Raw genomic sequence first — 19240 nt, forward strand, 5'->3', positions numbered from 1 at the left:
CTGCCGATGCAGGGGACACGGGTTCATGCCCCGGTCTGGGAGGATCCCACATGCCGTGGAGCGGCTAGGCCCGTGAGCCATGGCCGCTGAGCCTGCATGTCCAGAGCCTGTGCTCCGCAACGGGAGAGACCACAACAGTGAGAGGGCCACGTACCACAAAAAAAAAAAAAAAAAAAAAAGAAAGCTGGAGTAGTGATACTCATATCAGACAAAACAGACTTTAAAATAAAGACTGTTACAAGAGACAAGGAAGGACACTGCATAATGATCAAGGGATCAATCCAAGAAAAAGATATAATAATGGTAAATATATATGCAACCAACATAGGAGAACCTCAATATATACGGCAAATGTTAAAAGCCATGAAAGGAGAGAGTGACAGTAATACAATAATAGTCGGGGACTTTTAACATGCCACTTTACCAATGGACAGATCATCCTAAAATGAAACTAAATAAGGAAGCACAAGCTTTAAATGACACATTAAACAAGATGGACTTAATTGATATTTATTTATAGGACATTCCATCCAGAAACAACAGAATACACTTTCTTCTCAAGTGCTCATGGAACATTCTCAAGGATAGACCATATCTTGGGTCACAAACCAAGCCTTGGTAAATTTAAGAAAAGTGAAATCATATCAAGTATCTTTTCTGACCACAACGCTGTGAGACTAGATATCAATTACAGGAAAAAAAAACTGTAAAAAATACAAACACATGGAGGCTAAACAACATGCTACTAAATAACCAAGGAATAACTGAAGAAATCAGAGAGGAAATCAAAAAATACCTAGAAACAAATGACAATGAAAACACGAAGACCCAAAACCTATGGGATGCAGGAAAAGCAGTTCTAAGAGGGAAGTTTATAGCAATACAATCATACCTCAAGAAACAAGAAAAATCTCATAAACAACCTAACCTTACACCTAAAGCAATTACAGAAAGAAGAACAAAAATACCCCCAAAGTAAGCAGAAGGAAAGAAATCATAAAGATCAGATCAGAAATAAATGAAAATGAAATGAAGGAAACATAGCAAAGATCAATAAAATTAAAAGCTGGTTCTTTGAGAAGATAAACGATAAACCATTAGCCAGACTCATCAAGAAAAAAAGGAAGAAGACTCAAATCAACAGAACTAGAAATGAAAAAGGAGAAGTAACAACTGACACTGCAGAAACACAAAGGATCATGAGAGATTACTACAAGCAACTGTAGGCCAATAAAATGGACAACCTGGAAGAAATGTACAAATTCTCAAAAAGCACAACCTTCCGAGAATGAACCAGGAAGAAATAGAAAATATAAAGAGACCAATCACAAGCACTGAAATTGAAACTGTGATTAAAAATCTTCTAACAAACAACAGCCCACCTATCCTTCTCAAACTCTTCCAAAATATAGCAGAGGGAGGAACACTCTGAAACTCATTCTACAAGGCCACCATCACCCTGATACCAAAACCAGACAAAGATGTCACAAAAAAAGAAAACTACAGGCAAATATCTCTGATGCAAAAATCCTCAACAAAATACTAGCAAACAGAATCCAAAAGCATATTAAAAGGATCATACACCATGATTAAGTGAGGTTTATCCCATGAATCCAAGGATTCTTCAATATATGCAAATCAGTCAATGTGATACACCATATTAACAAAGTGAAGGATAAAAACCACATGATCATCTCAGCAGATGCAGAAAAAGCTTTTGATAAAATTCAACACCCATTTATAATAAAGTCTCCAGAAAGTAGGCATAGAGGGAAACTACCTCAACATAATAAAGGCCATATATGACACACTCACAGCCAACATCATTCTCAGTGGTGAAAAACTGAAACCATTTCCTCTAAGATCAGGAACAAGACAAGATTGCCCACTCTCACCACTATTACTCAACATAGTTTGGAACTCTTAGTCACAGCAATCAGAGAAGAAAAGGAAATAAAAGGAATCCAAATTGGAAAAGAAGTAAAGCTGTCACTGTTTGAAGATGACATGATACTATACATAGAGAATCCTAAAGATGCTACCAGAAAACTACTAGAGCTAATCAATGAATCTGGTGGAGTAGCAGGATACAAAATCAATGTACAGAAATCTCTTGCATTTCTATATACTAATGATGAAAAACCTGAAAGAGGAATTAAGGAAACACTACCACTTATCACTACAACAAAAAGAATAAAATACCTAGGAATAAACCTACCTAAGGAGACAAAAGACCTGTATGCAGAAAACTATAAGACACTGATGAAAGAAATTAAAGATGATACAAACAGATGGAGAGATGTACCATGTTCTTGGATTGGAAGAATCAATATTGTGAAAATGACTATACTACCCAAAGCAATCTACAGATTCAATGTAATCCCTATCAAACTACCAATGGCATTTTTCACAGAACTAGAAGAAAAAATTTCACAATTTGTATGGAAACACAAAAGACCCCAAATAGCCAAAGCAATTTGAGAAAGAAAAACGGACCTGGAAGAATCAGGCGCCCAGACTTCAGACTATACTACAAAGCTACAGTAATCAAGACAGTATGGTACTGGCACAAAAACAGAAATATAGATCAATGGAACAGGATAGAAAGCCCAGAGATAAACCCACACACATACAGTCACCTTATTTTTGATAAAGGAGGCAAGAATACACAATGGAGAAAAAGTCTCTTCAATAAGTGGTGCTGGGAAAACTGGACAGCTACATGTAAAAGTATGAAATTAGAACACTCCCTAACACCATACACAAAAATAAACTCAAAATGGATTAAAGACCTAAATGTAAGGCCAGACACTATAAAACTCTTAGAGGAAAACATAGGAAAAACACTCTATGACATAAATAACAGCAAGATCCTTTTTGACCCACCTCCTAGAGAAATGGAAATAAAAACAAAAATAAATGGGACCTAATGAAACTTAAAAGCTTTTCACAGCAAAGGAAACCATAAATGAGACAAAAAGACAACCCTCAGAATGGGAGAAAATATTTGCAAATGAAGCAACTGACAAAGGATTAATCTCCAAAATATACAAACAGCTCATGCAGCTCAATATCAAAAAAACAAACAACCCATCAAAAAATTGGGTGGAAGACCTAAATAGACATTTCTCCAAAGAAGACACATGGATGACCAACAAACACATGAAAAGATGTTCAACATCACTAATTATCAGAGAAATGCAAAACTACAATGAGGTATCACCTCACACTGGTCAGAACGGCCATCATCAAAAAATCTACAAACAATAAATGTTGGAGAGGGTGTGGAGAAAAGGGAATCCTCACGCATTGTTGGTGGGAATGTAAACTGATACAGCCACCATGGAAAACAGTATGGAGGTTTCTTAAAAAACTAAAAATAGAACTACCATATGACCCAGCCATCCCACTACTGAGCATATACCCAGAGAAAACCATAATTCAAAAAGACATGCACCCCAATGTTCACAGCAGCACTATTTACAGTAGCCAGGACATGGAAGCAACCTACACGTCCATCAACAGAGGAATGGATAAAGAAGATGTGGTACATATATACAATGGAATATTACTCAGCCATAAAAAGGAAAGAAATTGAGTCATTTGTAGAGACGTGGATGGACCCAGAGAGTGTCATACAGAGTGAAGTAAGTCAGAAAGAGAAAAACAAATATCATATATTAACGCATATATGTGGAATCTAGAAAAATGGTATAGATGATCTCATATGCATAGCAGAAATAGAGACACAGACGTAGAGAATAAATGTTTGGATATCAATGGGGAAAGGGGGGATGGGAGGAATTGGGAGACTGGGATTGACACTATACACTATGATACTACGTATTAAATAGACAACTAATGAGAACATACTGTATAGAACAGAGAACTCTACTTAATGCACTGTGGTGACCTAAATGAGAAGGAAATCTAAAAAAGAGAGGATATATGTATATGTATAGCTGATTCATTTTGCTGTACAGTAGAAACTAACACAACATTGTAAAGCAACTATACTCCAGTAAAAATTAATTAAAAAAAAAAAAAGGCTTAAAGACCCAGATGTAAGACCATATACTATAAAATTCTTAGAGGTAAACTCTTTGATATAAATTGCGCAAGATCTTTTTGGATCTACCTCCTAGAGTAATGAAAATAAAAACAAAAATAAACACATGGGATCTAACTATTAATTTCCAAAATATTACAAACAGCTCATGCAGCTCAACATCAAAAAAACACACAACCCAATCAAAAGATGGGCATAAGACCTAAATAGACATTTCTTCAAAGAAGACATATAGATGGTCAAAAAGCTCATGAAAAGATGCTCAAGATCGCTAATTATTAGAAAAATGAAAATTGAAACTACAATGAGGTATCACTTTACACCAGTCAGAATGGCCATCATTAAAAAGTGTACAAAAAATAAATGCTGGAGAGGGTTTGGAGAAAAGGGAATCTTCCTACATTGTTGGTGGGAATGTAAATTGGTACAGCCACTATGGAGAACAGTATGGAGGTTCCTTTAAAAACTAAAAATAGAGGTACCATAGGATCCAGCAATCCCACTCCTGGGCATGTATCTGGAGAAAACCATAATTCGAAAAGATATATTCACCCCAAAGGTCACAGCAGGACAATTTACAACAGCCAAGACATGGAAGCAACCTAAATGCCCACTGACACATGAATGGACAAAGAAGATGTGGTACATATATACAGTGGAATATTATTCAGACACAAAAAGGAATAAAATAATGCCATTTGCAGCAATATGGATGGTCCTAGAGGTTATCATATTAAGTGAAGTAATTCAGACAGAGAATGACAAATATCACATGATATCACTTATATGTGGAATCTAAAAAAATGATACAAATGAACTTACAAAACAGAAACAGACTCACAGACATAGAAAACAAACTTATGGTTACCAAAGGGGAAAGGTGGGAGAGAGGGATAAATGAGGAGTTTGGGATTAACATATACACACGACTATATATATATATTTTAAAAGTGACATAAGAACTGAGAGTAAAGACTATAAGGATTTATGATAAGAGTCAAACGAAATGTACAGAATACTCATAGCCACTTGTCACTTCCTTTTCCTTGACATAGATGGTTCTAATACCCTGGTTTTCTCTCTTATTCTTGTATTTGTTTTGAGCATTTGGGAAATCTTTTTAACATTTTATTAATTACAAAGCCCTCAAAATGGATGAAGATATACACAAACCATATTCTTTCAGATTCTCATCATTTATTGGTAAGTATAAGCTATGAAAAATAATTCTGTAAATAAGCTTAACAAGCAGCCAAATTTTCTATTAACACCACCACCAAGAATAACACAAATTAAAGCAGACTACTTTCAAATACCTGGCAGCTGTGATCAGTATCCAATCCATCCCAGAGACTCATAAACTGAGCTTTCATCATGGCTGTAGCTTCATGGTCAGAACTTGAACGGTTTCGTAGAAAGGAGTCTAGAAGAAAAAAATCCTTAACCTTACAAATCAGTAATAAATTACTCTTTACATAATTTCAAATCGTTAATTAAAAGCTGAAAATTTTATGAAAGATTACAAAGAAAAGGGTTCAAATATGCCTTTTCATACATTACTCTGATATAACTACTTTGACAAATTATCCAGCAAATTAAAACAATCAATTCACAATCCTCATTTCTTTCCTAAAAATACATTCATACCAACATATATAAAAGAAGTAAAGGATCTAGTGCTGAGAGGCTAAAAAAGGATCATGTAGTGTCTTAGAGCAAAAGTCTGTGTGCTTTGGTCCTAACTTTCCAGGTTCTCTGCATCCTATGTGTTCTTAATTATGGGATCACATCCTTTTTCCTCATACATTTTTCCTGGTAATAAATAAAAATGATACTGGAAAATCTCAAAACACTGTTAAGTGGGAAAATATAGGACAGGAAATGGTTTAAAACATACATGCTGGCATGCATGTACATATACGTTATACAGGGTAAAAAAACCTTTAATGAAATACACCAAAATGCTAATAACTTTGGTTATCTCTCAGTGATACTGATGGACAATCTTAATTTTCTCTTGAATTCTTTTCTGTCTTCCAAATTATCTATAATGAACATGAAATACTTTTAGAAGGGGGAAAATATTTTCCGTCTAGAACGAAAGGACTGAAAGGTGGTATATCCTAAAAATGAAAAAAAGACAATAAAAACAAATCCTATATTTTCCAGTACAATCTTGTTTCAAATGTTTTGTCTTGTATCCCTTCAAATCACCGGCATTTCTCAATAACTTTCACATTTCAACATTAAAACTAAAACTTGGAAGTCTGTCAATCATACATGCAAGTGACATGAAAATGCTTTTTAATGTGCTGGGTCCAAGCTTTAAAAAACGAAAAATTTTTTTACAAAGTAATTACAGCAAAAACACATTACTGTGACATGATAGTTTTGTGATGGCAAACACATATCCTGTATTTTCTTTTATAGTTCTAATCGTGTACAATATGTACCATTGTTGTACCATGTACAATAAATGTACCCATTTATTCTGGATGTATAAAATCTAGTCATTTTAAAATTGCTTATTTTTTAAAGATAAATTGTGTAAATTCAGCTGCCTACTTAACTACCATAATTCTGCTATTAATTATTCTTAAATTATCTTCATTTCTAAGAAGTGGTCTGGCAAGATGGCTGCTTAAAATAATATGAAAAACTTAAAATGCTGGATCAAAGTACAAATAACCTAACTATATCAGTAGTTACATTAAATGTAAATGGTCTAGAGTATGCAATTACCTGTTTAAGATATTAGACTGGATTAAAAAAACACAAAACCCAACTGTATACTGCTTACACGAGACACACTGAATATAAAAGCTCAGAATGCTGAAGACAGTGGAAAAAGACATGTATGTAAACACTGACAAAAAGACTGAATAAGATTTTTTTTTAAAGTTAACGCATATCTGATAAATAGTGCTAGAACAATCGGACATCCATATGCAAAAAAACAGACCTGGACACAGACCTTATACATTTCACAAAACTCAAAACAGAACACAGACCTAAATGTAAAACAAAAAGCTATAAAACTTATGAAGATAATACAGGAGAAAATTTAGGGAACCCTGGGTTTGGTGATGAACTTTTACATACAACACCAAAAGCACAATCCATCCAAGAAAAAAATGTGTAAGTCAGAGTTTATTAAAAATAAAATTCCTGCCCTGTGGAAGACATTATTAAGAGAAAAGATAAGCCACAGACTGGAAAAAAATATTTATTGTATAAAAACATATCTGATAAAGGACTTGTATCCAAAATATACAAAGAACTCTTAAAATTCAACAAGAAAACAACCCAGTTAAAAAATGAGCAAAAGGGCTTCCCAGGTGGCGCAGTGGTTGAGAATCTGCCTGCCAATGCAGGGGACACGGGTTCGAGCCCTGGTCTGGGAAGATGCCACAGAACAACTAGGCCCGTGAGCCACAACTACTGAGCCTGCGCATCTGGAGCCTGTGCTCCGCAACAAGAGAGGCCATGACAGTGAGAGGCCCGCACACCACGATGCAGAGTGGCCCCCACTCGCTGCAATTAGAGAAAGCCCTCGCACAGAAACGAAGACCCAACACAGCCAAAAATAAATTAATTAAAAAAAAAAATCCACCTTCAAAAAAAAAAAAAATGAGCAAAAGATATGAACAGAGACCCCACCAAAGAAGATATACAGATGGCAAATAAGCATATGAAAAAAAAGATGCTCAACAATATACGTCACTGGGGAAGTGCAAATTAAAACGAGACACCACTACACACTTATTAGGATAGCTAAAATCCAAAAAATTGGTAATACCAAGTGCTGGAGAGGAGTGGAGAAACAGGACCTCTCATTTACTGCTGGTAGAACTGCAAAATGGTAGAACTGCTGGTGGAACTTTTAAGTGCAAATAGCCACTCTGAAATACATTTGGTAGTTTCTTACAAAGTTAAACACAGATTTACCATACAATCCAGCAATTGAGCTCCTAGGTATTTACCCAGCTGAGTTAGAAACTTAAGTCCACACAAAATCCTGCATATCTCTGTTGTTAGCAGCTTTACTCATAATTGCACAAAACTGGAAGCAACCAAGAGGTCCTTTAATAGATGAATGGATAAACAAACTGTGGTACAACCATACAATGGAATATGATTCAGCAATATAAAGAAATGAGCTACCAAGCCATAAAAAGATAATGGAGGAAACAAATGCATATTGCTAAGTGAAAGAAGCCAGTCTGAGAAAGCTACATGTTACCTGATTCCAACTGTATGATATTCTGTAAAAGGCAAAACAACAGAGACAGTGCAGCTAGGAGTTTGGGAGGGAGGAGTTTGAGAGGGATGAACAGGTAGAGCACAGGGGATTTTTAGGGTGGTGAAACTATGCTGCCTGATATTGTAAGAGTATATACATGATACTATGCATTTGTCAAAGACCACAGAACTGTACAACACAGAATGAACCTTAATATAAACTATGGACTTTAGTTATTAATAACATACCAATAATGGTTCATTAATTATAACAAATATATCACATTAACACAAAGTATTGATAACAGGGAAACTGTGTGTGTGGGGGGGGATATGGGAACTCTGTACTTTTTGCTCAAGTCTTCTGTAAACTTAAAACTGTTCTAAAAAATAGTTTAGTAATTAAAAAAAAAGGTTACAGAATATCTGAGATTGCAAGAAGGATAGAAAAAAAATCCTGGATATCAGGAAAAGAGAGAACTGAAAAAAAGAATGGTGAGATTTTGAGATGATTATGCCACTGTTTGTGTGTGTGTTTGTGTACACAACAGGTATGCATGGGTAGCATCAGGAGGTTCTGCTTTGGTGTTAATATCCATGCTGAAGCCGAGATGCCCAAAAGGATGTACACTCACAGAAAGTACAGACAAGAAAAAAATTTCCGCTCACCACTACAGGGAGTTAAGGACGCTTGTCTGTCTTGGCCTGGGCTCTGGAGGGAAATATGTCCCCCCTGAAAAATTAAAAACCAAGATCACAGGGGCTCTCTCTCAGGCCTGAAGTCTAAATTCAAACTGTCATTCAGTTTAGGAACATCGAGAAATTAGAGCCTAAAGCCTCTAAGTGGAAGACAGAAAAACTACTCTGGATTATTTTAGGCAACACAGAATTCTCATATAAAAGCAAGTCCTAAGCAATCTAGAGTTAGAAATGACACACGGAAACAAATCACTATGAAAGAGAGTTAACAATATAAAGAAGTAAAATTTCAAACAGAACAATCCAAAGAACTATATAAAAATAGTATGTGGGCTTCCCGGTGGAGCAGTGGTTGAGAATCCGCCTGCTGATGCAGGGGACACGGGTTCGTGCCCTGGTCCGGGAAGATCCCACATGCCTCGGAGCGGCTAAGCCTGTGAGCCATGGCCGCTGAGCCTGCAGGTCCGGAGCCTGTGCTCCGCAACGGGAGAGGCCACAACAGTGAGAGGCCCTCGTACCACAAAAAAAAAAGTTTAAAATTTTGAAGACATAAAAGGGATTGAAATTTTAACAGAAGAGCAAGTTATAGTGAAAATAGATAAATTTGAAAAATAAACAGAACTTCTAAAATTCAAATATGATTGGCAGAATACAAACCCAATTGTTGCAAGACTGAACACAGCCAAGCAAAGAATCGCTTTTTATTACTTACTCAATGACTGACTGACTTTTGAGTTTCACCATTATTTTATGTATCGACAAAAATTTTTAACTACTGCCAATTAAATTATAACATGCTATCCCAATTTCAGGGATGTTAAAATGTAAAAAACTAAAATAAAACTGTATGTTTTAGAACTGACGAAATATGGTAGAGAACTAGATGTTACAACTATGGAAATGACTCAAAATTAAGTAGAGAGTTGAAGAAAAAATATATATATAATAAAACAGAAGTCTTGCAATATTCAATAGCAACTAGAGAGAAAAGATAGATTAATTACAAAGAAATATTAGGCTATAAGCAGAATTCTCAAAAGCGACGAGAAAGACTGGTAGACAACAAACTTTTGGCTTTAAAATGCTGAAAGAAAATAATTCTGTATCATTTAACAATAAAAACAGAGTCAACACATTTTCACACAAAGACAACTCACTGTACTCACAATCATTGCTGAAAGAATTTTGACAGACTTCAGTAAGAAGGAAATTAAATCCAGAAAAGGCAGGTGCAAGAAGTAATAGTGAGCAAAGTAACTGGCAAAGTGGATCTCTAAACAAGCACTGCCAGTATAAAAATAACAATATGGAAAAGTAAAAAACAAGAGAAACTGTTAACAAAAACATATAAGAGATGAGAGGAATGATTAGTATCCAAGAGTTCTAAGGTCCCTGTATTATTGGGGAAGATGCGAGAAATAATTAGCCTAGACTTTTAAGACAAGTAGCTGTGCTAAATGTATGCTAAAAGAAAAAGAATACAGTTGACACTTGAAGAAGGTATGAATTATGGGCGCTGAGCCTTTCCATAGTCCAAAATCCACATATAATTTACAGTTGGCCCTCTATATACACGGTTCCTCCGTAGCTGCTGTTCATGTGGTGATAAAAGAGTTTTTACTGTTGAGAAAAATCCACGTATAAGTGGACCCATTCAAACCTGTTGTTCAAGGGTCAACTGTACATAACTTCTAAACCTGTGCGAGGGAAAAGGGAATTAAAAAAGTGCAAAAGTCCACTAGATTGGTAAATATCCATAAAAAGCACACAGTTATGTGGTAGAAATAAATCTAAATATATAAGCTATCAAAATGAAAGCAAACCGACCACAGCTCCTGGTTAAAGAGCCTCAGATTAAAAGTTTTAAAAATCCAGCTATATGCTCCTTTGTGCAAAAGTCAAAGCAAAAATCCAAAATAAATGGAATAAATTGATGAGAAAGATACACAAGGCAAACAAGTTAACCAAAATACTTTATATCTATACCTATCTTTATATATATTTCTATATAGCTTATCATATTACATATAATTATAATAGTAAATTTATTCAAAGCTACAGTTTTAATTACTGTAGCTTTATTATTATATAAATTATAATAAAAATATAGATGATCCATAAAATAGAGAAAAAGCCCACTAATATAAAAGTCATGACATACAGAGAAAGATGATCTATTTATAAGCTGACTGTCCATATGGCAAGGAATTAAACTAGATTCCTACTTCACGTTATATATTTTAAAAAGGAGTATTTATGGAGGTAGTGAAGGGATTTGTAAACCAGACACAAGAAGTATAAGCCATAAAGGAAAAAAACTGATAAATGTAACTACATTTAAATCTAAATCTCCATAAAAGAAACTATCATGAAGTGAAAAGATAAGCCAGTCTAGAAAATATTTGCAATCATAATAAAACATCATCAAAGAATTACTAAGAAAACTGCAAATAACCCCAAAGAAAAACCGGCAATTTACAAGCAAGGAAACCTAAATGGCTAGTCAACATGTTAAAAGATGCACAAATTTACTAGTAAGCAGGGAAACACAAAACAATGATGACATAATTTTTGCTCTTTAAGTTGACAAAAATTAATGACAGTGCCTGAAAAGATAAGTTTTGGGGGAGTATGTAGGGAAACAAACTGTATACTGGTGAGAGTGTAAACGGGTATAATCACTTTGAAGAACTGGTAATCCTAGTGAGGTTGAAGATGGACACATCACACAACCTAACGGTTCAACCTCTAGGTATCTACCCTGGACAAACATATGCATGAGGAAACATGTACACGAAAGCCCACTGCATACTGTTTAAAAACATAGCATACCTATTTCGTCTATAAAGATGATGGAAGGCTGTAGCTTTATGGCAAGGGAGAAAACAGCAGCAGCCAGTTTCTGAGATTCTCCATACCACTTATCTGTCAGTGTTGAAGGCTGAAGGTTAATAAATCGACAACCTGCTTCTTTGGCTGTAGCCTTGGCAATCAACGTTTTACCACAGCCTGGAGGCCCATAGAGAAGTACACCTGAAAATTAACATGTTATGTTATTATTTCCTTTAAGAGAAAGAGATATTTGCTAGTTTATGGGAAAATCAACATAATATTAATTCTGTCCACATGAAACTTTTTCGCAATATTCACTTCCATTTTTATTAATCTTTTCTTATAGTAGAAAGGAAGGTGTTATATTCTAAGTTTGTGTTAGTGATGACATGTATTTGGGATTATAGCACCCTTGTGCTTCCTCCCTTCATGAAATGGTCCGGTTCAGGATATTAAAGACAATCATCTTGACATCCAAACTCACACCTCTTGATCAGTCGTTGACAAATAAAATCGTCTAATGCCCTTCCCCTTCACAAGCTAAGAGCCCTATAGCACAATGACAACAGCCCAGAGAAAATGAACAACTTCAAAATAGACTGTAGAAAACACTGTTTTGCTATTGCTCAGAGACTTAAGATAATGATCTTTTCTTAAAAAGAAATCACCAGTCACTCCTGTTTTAATTTCCTAGGAATAAAACTATATTATTAACCTAGAGTCTCCACTGACAGCAATTTGCTGCTAAATGCAATTTAAGGTAAGTCTTTTAATATATAAAAGATCTAAACAGACTGAGGTCTTGAGAAATTTGGGGAATCATCACCAACTGTTTTTCATCTAAAATGAGGTAGCATTTTCTAAGTTAATATAATACTAAAATTATGGCCCTGACTACAGGTCATTTACAGACAGGGCTGACAAAAATCATCATCTGAAAACTTCTTTAAATATTTCCTTAATCTAGAGCTTCTCGACTTTTCTCATGTAATAGCACTTAAAGAATGACAACATTGGGAATTCCCTGGCGGTCCAGTGGTTAGAACTCAGTGCTTTACTGCTGGGGCCTGGGTTCCATCCCTGGTTGGGGAGTTAAGATCCCACACACCATGACCAAATAAATAAATACAATTTAGGCAGCATGCTGGGGTTAAAATGGAGAGAATCTGGAGTTATACAAAATACTCCTATTATGTAATAAAAATAAAAAACAAAATATAAGGGAAGAAAAGTAAGTACTTTATATAAACCTCCCCCCGCCAAACTTACATTTTTTAAAAAATGAGAAACTTGAGCTTGGTTCTATAACCTACCAAATTTTTTTCGTGCCAAACATTTCAAAATAATGTTCAAACTCCTCCTCAAGCACACATAGATATTTCTAGTGGTCTTAATAATTCTTCAAGATTCAACTAACTCATGTTTAATCATTTTAAATTAAACCCTTCTAAAGCTGATTTAAAATTTTAAATCCATAAGCACTGCCAGTGTATGTTAATTTTGTCAAGGAGTCCTTGCATTTTTTAATTACGTTCATTTAGGTACTAAAAGTTCAGTTAAGTCAGTTAAATTTGAACCTTCTACTGACACTTTTAGATGGCTCATGTGAACAATACAGAATATAGTCTAATGCCATCGAATTCAAGTGAAGCTGAAAACATATGGGATAACATATGGAATTATTACATTTATTATTTTGATCATATAATTTAACATGGAATGCAGGTCTACTAGCAAACTTTTAATATGTATTACTTGAATCTCAGGTTTTTAGAACTAATGATGCAAAAGTCCTCATATTTTGTTGACTTTGCAGCTACACCATCACTTCATAAACACATGGAATACTCTCAGACTGTCAGATTTGTTTCAAAGTATTCATTTATCAGTTTGAATATTTTATTCCTAATAGTTTAGTTTTGGTACCTCCTAGTAGGATTAAGTTTTTCTAATTATTTCAGGGATTATAATTAGTATTATTAATTGAGCAGTTATTTACTAATGTCTAAAAATTTAACATGCAATGAAAACTTCTGGATTTCATAATCTTCTGGAGGATGGAGCTGTGACAGATAAGGTTCACATGAGGAACAATCAATGTTCACTTCTTGACCTGGGTGGTAATTACATAAATGTTAGCTTTAAAATTATTTATTCAACTGTTTAATCCCCATTTCTGTATGTATCTTAAGCTTCACTAAGATCCATGTTGTCCCATCTGATACTTTATCAGTAAGTACAGCAATAATATTATTTGAAAATGGCACGTTTTCTATATCCTTTGTTGAAGTGGAGTCCACCACGTTAATATTTATGAAGATAAACGAGTGGTTCTGCAAATGAATGTGAGGCATTTAGCTTTAATTATTAGTTTTATAACATTTTAACTAGTTTTTAGAACTTAGTCTGATACTTTTACAACCATTTTCAACAGAATTAAAAACGTGTTTATTATTTTGTGCTTTGTAGAGACTTAAAAATTCAAACCCCTCTTTAAGATGGATGTTTTGGACAAAGGCTTCACTTCCTAAGTACTGCATGTAAATAAAGATTTAGGATGAGGAAGAAAAGAAGTATTGGGACAAACAAATCCAAATTTGAGATAATCCTCATTAGTGAAAAATATATTATCTTATTAGTGACCAACTTTTCTTTCTTCCTTTTTCGGACTAGTTTATTTACTTTCAAGGTTTAATAAAAAATTTGTCCAAATGGTGGAAAAATAAATATCTGTAAAACTACTTAAATACAGAGTACTGGGGGGAGGGGGGGGAAGTTATAGGCCTTTACGACCTCAGAAAGTCCATCTTTCAAAACGTATATTTCTTATCTACATTTTAAAGAATGCATCAAAACATGGAGTATGATGACATTCACAAGCATAAAAGTTATGTGCCAAAATAATGATTACTGAATTCAGATTTTATAGAAGGACCATACAGCATTCAAATGGATTTTTTTTTTAATTTTTTTTTTTTTTTTTTTTTTAATATTTATTTGGCTGTGCCAGGGCTCTTAGTTGTGGCAGGCGGGATCTAGTTCCCTGATCAGAGTTCGAACCCAGGCCCCCTGCATTGGGAGCATGGGGTCTTAACCACTGGACCACCAGGGAAGTCCCTCAAATGGAATTTTAGCTATTGTAAATTTTTAAATGTTTGGGGGGAAGAAAGGGTTACATTTTTTAATGCAACCATCAGTATTTTGGCATGTTCTTGTAACCAATAAGTGACACCATATCTTTATACGTTACTAAGTATGATTATCATGTGTCACACATTCATGACATAACAAATCATTCTCAAATTAACTTTCTATAGTCTGTGAGGCAGTGATCAATTTCAGCTTAGACAGCAATGAACTAAGGAAAACATAAAATTGGCAATAAAGCAATGAGTCTAAGCTACGTAACCTATTTCCAGTTCCCAAATGGAAAAAGTATGGTACGCAACTGATTGTATACTCTGCTTCTGTACACCAATATCCAATTTATGTTGGGGGTCAAAAAGTAAATCAATGATTTTTCAAACTTTTGTTCTTGGTAAAAAAATTTTCCAAAAATGCAAAGCTGAAAAAGCTCAAATAGTAAAACTTTTAGATCACATAATAAGGAAATACTCATGTAACTTAAAAAAAAATTTAAATACACATAGGAACCACCTTCAGTTTTAGATAATGCTTTTAAATAAAAAGCAGATTTACATAAGGCTGTTAAAGTACTCCCTCATAATTTGGTATCTGCTATGCTAATTGGGGCTTTAAACCAAGTCCAACTGGTGAAGTCACCCAGTTACCTGGCCTAAGCCATCACTGATGAGAAAAGCTTTCTCTAACAGCATAAAAAAATTTCCTAAATTCATTAACATTGTGAAAATGAGACATAAAAATTGACAAAAGTTCTTTCTTGTTCACACTATAAACAACCTGCAAGAGGGTACTGAAGAACTCAGTAATCCAACATTTGCCTTACTCTTGATCTGGGCTCAGATAAACCATTTGAAATTTTCTTTGGGGGAAAAAAATTTCTTTTTAAATCACAATAGAGTAAATGCTTCTTGTTAGAAAAAAAGTAGCTCTGTTGTTTCAGAAAGTAAAATACATAAAAAACAGATTTGTTGTTTTAGTTAACAAAAAGAGAATGCCATTTTTGGTGGTAACTGTCAGCCTCTATATACCAGAAACAAAAATTTTCTACTTCATAAAAATGTACAGTTATTGGCTTCAATCACCTTTGAAATATAAATTAATGCACTTTTTGATATAGCTGCAAAATTAGTAAGATTATAAACTACAACTTATACATGTTATTTCTAAAGATCCTTTTCTGAGAAATGCACTTGTCTAATAATTTGATTTCAGTCTTGACTAGCAACCTCTCTAGTTTTGGCAATACAATAAAGAGAAGTTTCTACTACATGGCAATACAATAAAGAGAAGCTTCTACTAGAAGCTTCTACTAAATAAGCTACGCTACAGCGTTTGTATTTGAAAGCCATGGCAACACACTTCTACAGATCTCACTGTCAATTATCATGTAAGCTACATTTGAATCACCTTTAACAAGTCTTAAACATGATCAATATATGAATGGCCAATAATAAAAGTATTATATTTAAGGATGTAGTTATAAATACTTTCAATTCTTGAGTTCCAAGGCTTTTGAAGTAATCACTAACTAGGAATAAGAAAATGTTTCCCTTAAAAATAAGTAGTATTTAATTTCTAGTTCATCTGTAGTTCACTATTTCCTTAAAAACAAAACCAAACAAAAAACTACCACTGCAATCTAAAATAAAATTACCAAGAGGAAAAAAAATCACTAGAATCATGAAACAACCAGAAGTCTTATCTTGAAGACAAAAACCCATACTGTTACTTTGAATCTTTTTTTATCCTCTATTTCCCTAATTTCATTTTCTTGTAAGTGATAAAAATGAATTTGAAATAAAGGGATTATTTTGATATGTAACTATGGGGAAAAACTTTACCTAAATTTGGAAGCTGAAGAATAAGCAATTATTTAAAAACTATTATTTATAAAACAGTTCACTGGATCTCAGCAGTCTCTTGAAAACCCATCTTCAAAAACACCAGTTCTATAATGGCAGAAAGTTTCCATGTGTTCCAGATTTTTAATGCTTTAGCAAATATAGTTTTACCATACCTTTTGGAGGCTGCAAAAGCCTGGAATTTTCAAACAAATGCTTCTTTTTGATAGGTAAGATGACTGTGTCTTTCAGATCCGTAATGACATCATCCAAACCTGCTATATCACTCCAAGTAACCTGGTAAAAGTTAAGGTCAGCTTGAAGTTTTACAGCTAATGTATGTTCACCAAAGTAAAAAAGAATCCCCCCAAATGGTAAGCCTTAATTATACCTAAATAATAAAAGTTTAAAATGATATATTAATATAAGTACTTTTAAGCAATACTGAAATTATTAAACTACCATGAGCTGAAATTTAATAGTCAACTACCTATTCCAAAAAAAAAAAAAAAAAAGGCCCTAGGTCCAACACTCAAAACTCTGAGTTTTGGGATCTAATAAGCTGACCTCACTCCATTAAGATGAGGAAATACTCTGCCAAGAAGAATGAGAGCCAGCTCTGACAGACAGTTCAGCACTAGCTGAGTGGCCTAATTCACAGATGATGCTGTCAAACATAATAAGAATGAATTTAGAAATAAGGCTTATACTCACCAAACTGGGCTTCTGAATTTTACTAATTAAAAGTAAACTGTGTCAAAGCTTGTCTTATATCTTTATAGAGAGTAAACGGGGATACATTTTTTCAAAACTGATAACAGCTTGTGTATTTTAAAGCCTTCTGACTCAGCTTAAAAAATTTTTTTGGGGGGTAGGCACTGGATAAACTAACTGAAAAAGACCTGAAAAACAAACAAAAACAACCTAGCTTTAATTTGGAAGAGTAAAGGGGCTGGAGGTGGGGCTGTTTGGAAGCAATATTTACAACAAATTTATTTTCCACCATAAAAAAAAAAAAGTGAAAAAGCGCAGCCAGATCTGAAAAAATCATCACTGACTTTCACTTGTAGCTATAACAAAGAACTGAGTTCATTTCAAACAGAGGATTAATTCTGGGAAGGCATGTACGTCTCTGTGCACACAGATATTAATAGACATTGTAGATTTTTATTTCCTAGATTTGGAGATAAGGATATCATATTTCACTCTATTTATTTACACCTATTGCTACAAAATATTCACAGAGGATTTTAGAGTTTATAAATTACATTAATCTGATGCTCAAAATAATCCTTTAGAAGTAGGTAGAGCAGGTATTACATTGTCCCTGGATTATACATGAGGGAACTGAAACTCAAAGAGAAAATAATTTACCAAAGCCATAAATGGAAAAACTGGGATTCAGAATCTTGTGTTGTCTCTCATACCTTATAAAAAAATCTAGATTTGAACTCCAAGTCAAATATCCACATGACTTAAAGCAGTAATTTTATATGCCACAAAGGTGAATATATAAAAGTACAGGTTTAACTAAACAAATGTGCACAAAAAAAGTTAACATAGCAGGCCCGAGACGATTACCCTTGGAAAGTCCTGCTTGCAAGGCTAGCCCCTGGCTGGAGTATGGGAGATACTTAGATTTCAGGAGAGTTTCCTCCATTTTCCTGATGAGAACAGCTCACTGTGCCTAAACTGTTTGTGCAAACACTATGGTTTATGGTGGATACATGTTTTGCTTATGGGAGTCTAGAATTTTGACACATGTTAGGAAGATGCAGTCTATGTGACCAGTCCCAATTAAAACCCTGGGCCCTAAGTCTCTGATGAGCTTCTTTGGTAGATAGCATTTGACAGGTGTTCTCATAACCTGTTGCTGAAAGAATTAAGTGCACCCTGTGTGACTTCACTAGAAGACTCTTGGAAGCTGGTGCCTGACTTCCTCCAGACTTCATCCCACACCCCTCTTTCTTTGCTAATTTTGCCTTGTATCCTTTTGTTGTAATAAATTATATCCAGGAGTATGACTACACTGAATCCTGTGATTCCTCCTAGAGAATCATCAAACCTGGTCATGGTCTTTGGGACTCTTGATACAAAATGCTAGACAAAAAAGATATTAAGTAAGATTAAAGATACCTACATGCATGTTAAGAGGGTCTACTAGATGAGCAGCAATACTCATTTCATATTCTGAAAGCTTCACATTTTTCACACCGATTTGCTTCATTAATTTTTCTGCCTAGAAAGGAAAAACAAGCAACCTCCTTTAGTTTGATATTTAGACACTGGCACTCCGTAACATGTAGCAAAGTCTAAAGAGCAATGAACAGACATACAAGATTTTCCAGAGATATTCTATGCCACTTGTTTCATCCTTCCCCATTCTTAAGTCCTTAAGTAAAAACAGATTTGA

General features: G+C 34.4%; 1 protein-coding gene across 1 annotated transcript in view; it reads right to left on the reverse strand.

Annotated features, from left to right (window-relative positions):
- ATAD1 (ATPase family AAA domain containing 1) overlaps positions 1-19240 on the reverse strand; it is a 54512-nt gene that overhangs the window by 22266 nt on the left and 13006 nt on the right. Inside the window, exons 3-6 of the mRNA XM_022569422.3 lie at positions 18968-19066; positions 17004-17124; positions 11843-12043; positions 5386-5492 (exon numbers count right to left, since the gene is read on the reverse strand). Of these exons, the coding sequence (XP_022425130.2) occupies positions 5386-5492; positions 11843-12043; positions 17004-17124; positions 18968-19066 (528 nt within the window). The remainder of the gene's footprint in view (positions 1-5385; positions 5493-11842; positions 12044-17003; positions 17125-18967; positions 19067-19240) is intronic.

This window comes from Delphinapterus leucas, chromosome 16 (genome assembly GCF_059928025.1).
Source record: "Delphinapterus leucas isolate spDelLeu-1000000601 "Yukka" chromosome 16, BTC_Dleu_Yukka2, whole genome shotgun sequence".
NCBI lineage: Eukaryota > Metazoa > Chordata > Mammalia > Artiodactyla > Monodontidae > Delphinapterus > Delphinapterus leucas.